At 45.3% G+C, this 9,647-nt stretch overlaps 1 protein-coding gene across 1 annotated transcript in view; it reads left to right on the top strand.

The window, feature by feature from the left end:
* The first annotated feature begins 2,008 nt into the window (after nt 1–2,008).
* The window catches only part of RAD23B (RAD23 homolog B, nucleotide excision repair protein), a 36,085-nt gene continuing 28,446 nt past the window's right edge, over nt 2,009–9,647 (top strand). Inside the window, exon 1 of the mRNA XM_057376792.1 lies at nt 2,009–2,141. Within this exon, the coding sequence (XP_057232775.1) occupies nt 2,076–2,141 (66 nt within the window). The 5' untranslated portion in view covers nt 2,009–2,075. The remainder of the gene's footprint in view (nt 2,142–9,647) is intronic.

Below are 9,647 nucleotides of genomic sequence, written 5' to 3'. Positions count from 1 at the left end.
TTTTTAATGGCTCTCCACGCAATGCAAGCAAGTTATTCTGCACTGTCAAGAATGCTGGATTCCTACTAGCAACAGTCAGCGGTTTCTTTTTAGTTGCGAAAGCTGCAGGAGGCTCTGGCTGCCTGGCAGCTGTGTGTCAGAGCCTGAGGAGGACGCTGGCAGAAGCAGCACATCCAGCCCTCTGYGTACGTGCAACATATCCCCATTCCCTCACTCCTGGAGGGAAAGGGGTTTCCCACTTTCCCTCTGCCTGGCACYGCAGTCTGCTGGCCCCTGCTCTGCCATGCTGCTGGAAGGAAATGGTGAGGAAGCCAAGCTCAGTGTAAAAATGGGTTAGAAGATGGTTCTTATTACAAACATTAAGCTGACAATGTGGCAGACTGGAACCTCTCCGGCCATTACACAATACTAGGAAATTTGGAGTTTAATTGCAATATGGTATTAAGTCAGCCTGACATCAGCATCCCCTTTTGCACAAAGACAGTCCTGGTTACAATGAAAATGTCCTGGGAGATCCCACACCTGATGATGGAAGAGGTAATGACGTGTGGGGGCAAGGGTCTCTTTTACCAACACAGCTGGCTTAAGTTCAAAGTTTATTCATAACAGAGCTCCTCCTTTACTGCCTAAGGAGCACCAGGGCAAACACAGGTTAGTAATCCATCAAAAGTACACATCAACTACTTAAACCCAAAACTACATGCTACTGAACTCATCATGAGCCGGTAGCGTGCGCTCACAGCCCAGAAAGCCAAATGAATCCTGGGCTGCAACCGAAGCAGCGTGAGCAGCTAGTCAGAGGAGGTGATTCTACCCCTCTTCTCCTCTTGCAAGACCCTCACCTGYMGTGYTGCATCYATCTGTGGGGTTCCCAACACACRAAGGACATGGAACTGTTGGAGTGAGCCCAGAGGAGGCCACCAAGTCCATCAGGCGACGGAAGAACCTTCCCTGTGAAGTCAGGTTGAGAGAGCTGGGTCTGTTCAGTCTGCAGAAGAGAAGGCTCCAGTATCTGAAGAAGGCTACAAGGAAGCCAGAGAGGGACACTGTGTCAGGAGCTGTAGTGATAGAACAAGGGGGAATGGCTACAAACAGAAAGAGGGAAGATTTAGGCTGGGTATGGGGACAAAATTCTTTACTGTGAAGGTGGTGAGACACTGGCACAGRTTGCCCAGGGATGTTCAAGGACAGGTTGGACAAAGCCTTGAGCAGCCTGATTTAGTGGGAGGTGTCCCTGCCCGTGGCAGGAGGGTTGGCACTAGGTGGTCTTTAAAATCCCTTTTATATGCTGTGATTCTATTAAACCGGCAATGGCAGAATTTTAGCCCTATAAACCCATGAGCGTGYGTAATAATTTACCAAAAAGTCTGTCTGTGCCACTCACATCAAGGGGGACATTGAGGAGCTGGAGTGTGTCTAGCAATGGGAATGGAGCTGGGGAACGGTCTGAAGCACAAACCTGGCTGAGGGATCTGGGAAAGGGGCTCAGCCTGGAGCTAAGGAGGCTCAGGGAAGACCTTGCGATTCTGCACAACTCCCTAACAGGAGGGGGCAGCCGGGGGAGGGGTCGGGAACAGGGACAGGAAAGGGAACGGCCACAACCTGTGTCAGGGAAAGTTTAGTTTGGACATCACATCAGAAGGAATTTCTCCACAAAAAGGGTGACCGGGCATTGCAACGGGATGCCCAGGGAGGCGGCGGAGTCACYGYCCCTGGAGGTATTCAAGGCACGCCTGGACGTGACACTCGGTGTCACAGCCTCGCTGACACGGAGCTGTCCGGTCACAGGCCTGACTCGATGACCGCACAGCCCTTTTTCCCGCGATCGATCCCACATCCCTCCCGCTGCCGGTGTTTGTATTTGTGCGGCCCTGCCCGCGCCCCTCCTCCCGCTCAGCCCGCCCTCAGCGCCCCGCGCCTGCGCCGTGACGAGCGCCTCAGGCCGCGCATGCGCTCCCCCGCCCGCCGAGCCCGACACCGCCTCCCTCCTCCTCCTCCCTTTCCCGGCCTCTTCCCCGCCACCTCTTCCCGGGGAAGGGACGAGGGCGGCCGGAGCGCGGCACACACCCGCCGCCATGCAGATCACGCTGAAGACCCTGCAGCAGCAAACCTTCCGCATCGACATCGACCCCGAGGAGACGGTGCGGTCATTCTCGGGCTCCCTCCCCCCCCCCGCCCACCACCCCCGGGACGCGGCCGTGCGGAGGGATGCGGGGATCTGTCCCCTCGCCCCGCGGGAAAGGGAGGGACGGACCCCTCCTGTGGAGGTGGCCGGAGCTTCAGTGGGAGATTGGGGCCGTGGGGATGATGCGGTGATCGCTCGGGATGATTTTGGGGGATTCGGGGCCGGGGGGAGGGAAGGGGGTGAGCTCAGCTGGAGGTGATGAGGGACCCCTTTTCCTCGGGATGCTGCTGGGTGAGAGCGACTTCCCATCGCCTAAGGAAAGGGGCTGCTGTGGCCAAACCTCCGGCGGAAGGACTTTCCCCCCTTGTTTTTGAGGAGAACGCCCCGGAGGTGGGAGGGGGAATAGCTCGGGAGATGGAARGGGGGAATAGCTCTGAGGTGGAAAGGGGAATAGCCCGGGGAAGCAGCCCGGGAGGTGGAAAGGGGAAATAGCCCGGGAGGTGGGARGGGGAATAAATACCTCACGTAGTCCTGGGGAGGACAGGAGCTCTATAGGAAGCGAAAGTTCTTCCTTTCGGGAAGCGGGGTGCGTGGGTTAGCGGTCRATGGGGCACAGATCGCTGCTGGTTTATAATGGGAGTACTGGGAGAGGGGATGGTGCGAGTGCATCTCTCTGCCGGGTGGGGCTGGGGGTACGGCAGAAGGAAAACGCGGTGGTCCTTCCCATCCTTCCATGGATTCCCACCAGAAGGGAAGCACTGAGAGAGTTGGGAGGTTTTTTTGCTGGGGCAGGGGTGTGAGCTGGACAGGGGCTGGGGTTTGCTCCCGGGTGTGTCCTGTGCACCCGGGCAGGTGTGTGCTGTGGAGGTGGGAGAGAGCGGGGAGCGTTTATTATTTGGCCTCACGGGGCGAGCTGCAGTGATTAATCATTCTGCCCATAGGAGGGGAGGGAGTGTGGGGCAGAGTGTCCCACTCTGACCACAGTGGAACCAGTGTTGGGGTGCATAGTGGGCTTCACAGCCTTATTTCCCCTTCCCTGTGTGTGTCTGATGATGCTGCAAGTGAGGAAACATGTTTTGCTTCCAGGTGAATGTTTTGGCACATGGGAGCCCGCTGGAAAATCCTCAGGGAAATGCAGTGTTCTGTGATGAGAGGAAGGGCCTTAAGTGAGTTGTCAGGGTTGGAAGTTGCCTTGTCACTTGCYTGAGTAGGGATGGTGGCTCTGATAKCCAAGTCCAGACACACTTGTGGCCTTGGTTTTAAAGGTCTGGGGAGGCTGGCTGCTGAAGCGTTGTTTGCAGCAACCTTTCCTGTGACAGGTGGGCAGTGAAGCTCTAGAAACTATGGAGCATTGTATCTGCTTTTAGAAAGTCTGTTGGTTTACCCTCTTCCCAAAAATAAAGAATGACAGTTAAAGTTGGAGTGAGGTCTCATTTGGGTTAGCATGTGACCAAAGAACATGGCAAAGGCCTAGGAGAAGCATGGGTCAGAAACCTTGAAATATTTAAAACACAGGTCTTAGCTGTTACTGAGAAAAGCTATCTTTTTTTTTTTTTTTTTCTTCCTCCTGGTCTCTGCATTCATTGAGGTCCTGGGAAGGAAATTCAAGGAGACGACTGAAAGAATGTTGCCAGTCAAAGCCCTCAGCAGTTTATGAGACAGCAGAATGCAATGACTACAAGTTGGATTGTGGGAAATGAGACTGCACCCTCTGTTTATAAATGTAGCTGCTACAGTAGCTCAAAATAAAAATGCTCCTCATGAGCATAATAGTTCAGATTTTGGCCAGGAATTGGTGTTAAGACAGAGGAAGTTAGGGTAGAATTTAAGGAGAAATTAATTTAAAAAAGAGCAGGGTAAATATTATTATTAGCTGTAGAGGTGAAAACTGTGTTTAAATTTCCTTGGCACATTTTTTATAAAATTATGAAGAAATTACTGTTGGAAATGTTAAAAACCATAGAGCTTAGTAAAGAGAGGGACACTTTTGAACCTTCAGTTACAAACTGAATCATAACATCAGAAAATACTTTGAAATGTACTATGTTTAGCAAGCATCTCACCAGTATCTGCTCAGAAGTTCTCAGTCAGATATTTTGAAATATACAAATTTTAGCTAAGTGCACTGGTTTCTTAGATTAATTTCCTAACACCTTGAAATATGCTTCATAGACTTTGGGAAACATTAGTTTTAGTCTTTGGACCATGTGTATATTTCTCAGAGGTAGGGTTGTTTACTTGGAACTCTGTCCCATGCTATGACAAGGCCAAAATCATGGAGTTGTGATAGGCACGGGAAASCTATTGCTCTGAAGTTGGGTTCTGGTCCTGGTAAAATTGCTTTTCAGTTTCTGGCAATTTCTCCCCTTAATCTGAGTACCAAATTAATCTGGAGAGACCTGATGTTAGTATGCAAGGTAGCATTCTGACAAGACTTAATGCTTGTAACTGAGAGCTGTCATCAATAGTAAGAAAAATTTAAACCAACCTCCAGTGAAAATTTGAAGAAACACACTTCCTGAAAACTAATTAGCCTTGCTAATTAGCTTTTTGCATAAGCAACTGGTCTTTTTTTTTTTTTCCTGTTAAATCACACAGTTGAATTTTAAGTTTCACACTTCACTAGTGTGACTCTCATTTTGGTTTAGCTTAGTGTTTTAAAACACTGGCCAACTGAGTATTCTGAGTGAATAAAAACTGCACTTGAAGCTATCTTGCTTGCCAAAGCGCTGGGTGAAGACTGTCAGATATTCTGACTAACTACAGAAGACGAAAAGATTTAGGCTCAGGCCCTGTTATTGGAGAAGGCTTTTTATCAAATGGGGAAATTTTTGCAGGCCTGGCTGTTTTTCGTTAAGTTTTGTGTTGCACCCATCGAGCTGCACAGATGGGTGGATTTACCCATTGTGGTGCGGCCACTCAGGGCTTGAGCTTTCACGTTTAAACAGGGTAAATGAAAGCATGTATCCACCTGCACAAGCTGCTGCTTCTTTTTGTTGACTGACTGTGAGAAAGTAAATATGTTAAACATTGTGTTAGCAACAAATAATAAGCAATGTCCRACACTGCAGACCTGTGTGACCACATCTCTTGTCTGAGGTGACAGTGCTGACACTCTAGGCTTATAAAGGTTGTACTTCTGTTGCAGTTATCACTATGTAGACATGAAGCAGGCTTTAAAAAAATCTTCAACAAACATTCCTAACTTTGAAAGTGAAACACCAGGCAAAAGTAAGTCTGTCCTGTTTTGTTTTCAGCTCCCCCTGCACTGTTAACCTAAAATGTGGTTATAAAAATGCAGAGAAGTGCAAGGAATATTCAGGATGTCAGCAGTCTTTTGGCTGCAGTCTGTGTCACATAATATGGGCTTTCACATTTCAGTATTACACCACAGCACTTGAACACCCAGGAAAAGCCGTCTAGTTTAACACCATGTCAGCAGAACATTCAGTTGTGGAAGTTTGAGCTTCTGTATGTTCTGGTGTGTCCTTAGTATGTGCATGCTTTGTTGTTAAACGTGTTTATGGGAATTTTTGGACACTAATGTTACTGTGTCAGAAGAATTAACTTTATAACAGTTCTGCAAGAATCAGGTACTATTGCTGAGTGAAATGGTCGAAGTTGTCTCTAGTTGTTGTAACCTGTGAACGAGTATAAATGTACTCTGGACAATCTCCTTCCTGCATGTGTTTTCAGTGCAGGTTRGTCCTGCAGCTGTGGGTAGGAAGATTGTTTTTGTATTTCCCGGGGAGTTTATCATTTTAGTCGTTAGAGGAACAGTTCTCAGTTCTTCTAGTTTAAAGATGTTTTTCTGTTTCAAGTCCTGGTGTTTTTCTGTAATTGCTCAGTAGATTTTACAGTAGGTATCCTCCTCCTTCTTCTAGCGGATTGTTTTGTTGTTCTTGCCTCTCCTTAGAATTTTGTTACTGAATGAGTGTGGTGTACTTGCACAGATAGAGGAGGTGTGAATTCGAATGTCTTGCACTCTCTGCTTCTGGTTTGATACATGACTCTGCAAAATTGTAACTTTGGAGATCACTAGAATAAGAGTATCTACTTTTTTTTTTTTTATTGCTTTCATGCTTTCTTTGCAGACTGTAGCATTTTCGAGTTGTGGTTTGCTACAGATCGTATTGTTTTAATTAACTCCTTGGGGAGGTTTTTTTTTGCTACTTTTCTTTGGTAGACAGTCCTTTTTTGTTTCTTGGCCAGAGTTAGGATTTTCAGGCAAGGAAGTTGTTACGACTCTTGGCTGAAGAAGGCTAAGCTTTTCCATGTTCAGGAACATTTTCCTGAAATTCTAGTGAGTTCTAATGTAATATCTGAAGAAYTTTGAGCAGGATTACATATTTTTTTTTTAAAAAAAAGACTAATAAAGGAAAGAATAAGATAGCATAAATTACTTAATACAACTAAATTATTTTATTCATATTGGAATATGTTTTTACATCAATGTTACCCGTTCTTTAAATGCATTGACTCTTCTGCCCACAATTTTTCAGCTATTTTATTGCGAATGTTCTTACCCAGTTTAGCTGTCAGCAAAGTTAGCTTTGTACTTTTAATAATTATGTGCTGTATTTCTCAATAATGTGAACTTTCTTGGACCATGATTCCCAAGGTGGCCAGTACATAAAGTTAAATATACAGGTTGTATCCACTTAAGGATAGTTCTATACATATATTTAAAGTCTATTTTGCACGTATGATTAGAAAGCAGGGGTATCTGTCCTTGATATTAAAGGTGTTCCCTTTGAAACTTGGTGAAAGTAGAAAGTACATTTTAATTAAAAAGAATAATATGAGCAGATGATCCTACTGCTGTCTAGAGTCCCATTGCTGCGCCTTGTGCATAGATGGCCTTGTTTACTGACAAATCTTTGGAAAATATTGTCTTTGTATTCCTGAAACACAGGAAAGAATAKCCATAGGTGTAAGATAGGGTGGTGGAAACTTACAGCACTAAAGGATATGGCTGGCAATGTCTTCTCCCAGCAAGATTTGTCTTTGGCCGCTGTTGCCTTGGCTGGAGTGGACTCAATGAAACAAATTACTCTTTTACAGACTAGGTGGTGTGCGATGTGTCTTACTTACCGAGTGCCTGTAAGGATGGCTGTCCTCTGCGTGCTGCCCTGCAGGGAGCACCAAAGGAACGGGAAMAGGAGAGGGAAGGGCTTGCTTGCTGTGGCTCTGAGCACACAAAGTGTTGTCCACACACTGACTCTGGTTCTCCCTCTCTTTGTCTTTCCCTGTGTTTTTGTGTCAGAGGGACCGTCCAACTGGCAGGTCAGTATGCCGTGTTGGGTAAAGGTTTTTAAGTGTCTTTTTGGAATTAATTGAAGGCTTRTCAGTTTTCTTCATACTCAAACCGCTGTGCCATTACACTTGTAAATCGGTTTGTGGGAATATGCCTGTCTTAAAAATTGTCTGCCTGAAGCTACAGGAGCCAATCARCATGCCCATGCAAGCGTTACCACTCAGAATGTAAGCTTTCATCCTAAAACGAGCCTTTGTGGTTTCACAGGCAGAACTGTCCATCTTTCTGCTTTTCTTCAAGTTTCAGATAGCTGACAGCTCTGCTTCAAGTTGAAATCTGTGTCTTCCTGTGTTAGTACAAAGCTGCATGTATGCAGCCCTTTTAGTCACGTTTTACATCAGCAAACTGGCCTTGGAGTCTCCTTTTCAGTCAGGACTTAGTTTTGAAATGCAGGGCAGAAATGTGTGGAGGCCTAGAGACCAGCTTTGAGATCAGACATTAATTCTATTGATCTCTGGGCAATGCCATAATAACAACTACATGACTTATAAATTTCACCTGCACGTAGATGAGCTCAATTTTGTGGAGGAATTAGAGACATAGAGGTAATTGCCTAGAAAGTAAATGTCAGGGCTAAATTTGGGGTTTTACCTTGCCAATTCCAGACTAATTTTCATCAGAATGTCCTGCTTCTTTCTTTGTATGAAAATTTCAGCACAGTAAATACAACAAGTAAATAGAGGGTTTATGAATGCTTTATCCTGTCTGTTTTTAAATGCTGGAGTAATTCTAGATGCCTTGTTTATTTGAGTGTAACTGGGTTTTTTTTTTTTTCCAGGCACCTACTAAGCTCCTAAACTTGACTGGATTCACAACGCTCCTTCTCTTCTATGGTTCTTCCCAGTTACTGTATCTGTTATGCCTTTGAGGCCTGAAGTAGGGCACTGATCTRTTCATGTAACCACCACAACTGTCTGACTAAATATGAGTGCCCTGTTTAGARGAACAATATAAGAGAACACTGTAAATCGGAGTTTTGTGCCAGAAAAACCTGCTTTCACAATTTGTAGAAAGAAGTAGCTGGAACCAAATGCATTCTTACCAGCAGAAGTACTATAAAGCACTGACTTACAAGCGTAGTAGTTTTTTATCCTCTGGGAGTTTTCAGTACTGGTACAATATTTGTCATTAATCAGTTGCTGATCATGGAGTTTGATTAAGGGTAGTAAAACCTGTTGCACTGGCCAGTTTGTTGCTTCATTAGCAGGTTTACTGTCTGACACAGCTGCATTGTCCTCACCTGACTTTGAGCAGTGTCTGTATAGCAGTATAATGTGTGGTAAATGTTTTTGCAAGGGCAGTGGGAGGAGAAAACTCTGGCATATTAAGCCTAAATTCTAAACAAGTTTTCAGACTATGATATCCCCCCTCAGGGAGGAAGAGACCAGCAAAGCCCTTGAGTGAATGAAAGTTTTTGTCCTTATCTAACTGTGATTTTTCCTGAAGTCTGGGAGAAACCTGTTAGCCTACTACAGAAAAAGGTGAAGGCTGGTAGAGAAKTACAATGTAGATTAAAAAAACCCCAAACCCTCTATGCAGCATTTCTTCTCAAAAAGAAGTTCAGCAGCAGGTAGGTTGGTAGGGGAGATATTTTAGAGTTGTTCTTGGGATTCATCTCTTCATAGCCCTTTTATTCATGCGATCAGGRTTTGAGTACAAATCAATATAAACATTATGGCATTGACAAACACAAAGGTTAACATTAGTACCTGGCTGCCTAACTGGCTTTGGTAAACGGCTCTCAAATACGCAGCATAGATTAAGTGGAGTCAGGTTCATAAAAGGTGAAGCCCTGAAGATCAGAGACCCTGAAATGTCCAGGGAGAGTAGTGATGCTACTCCACTATGAGTGTGCTGACCACCTGTTTCCAAGGGGAATAAATTTCTGCCTTAGAAAGAGGTGCCTGGAGCCTGTGGAAAACTGTGGCTCTGTCATGAGAGGAAACTAAAGAGACAGGCTTAACTTAGCTCACAAGTTTTGTTAAAGTTGTATAAATGTTTTACAGTGGTAAGCACCATGGGATGTGGGAAGGCTACTCATGTTTGAATTMTAACATCAGCAGGAGACCAAATCAATATTAATAGACTGTGAACTAATTTGGGCTGAAAATTAGGAAAAGACTTCTAACATCAGAGTAAACGTTGTATCTGCCTCATGGTAGAAGTAGCAACCAACCTTGTCTTTAGATGCATCAGATTGCTCAT

This window comes from Malurus melanocephalus, unplaced genomic scaffold (genome assembly GCF_030028575.1).
Source record: "Malurus melanocephalus ecotype Western Australia unplaced genomic scaffold, MMel_1.1 scaffold_291, whole genome shotgun sequence".
Classification (NCBI taxonomy): domain Eukaryota; kingdom Metazoa; phylum Chordata; class Aves; order Passeriformes; family Maluridae; genus Malurus; species Malurus melanocephalus.
The sequence above is the reverse complement of the archived record's forward strand: the minus strand, read 5'-3'. Positions and strand labels throughout refer to the sequence as shown.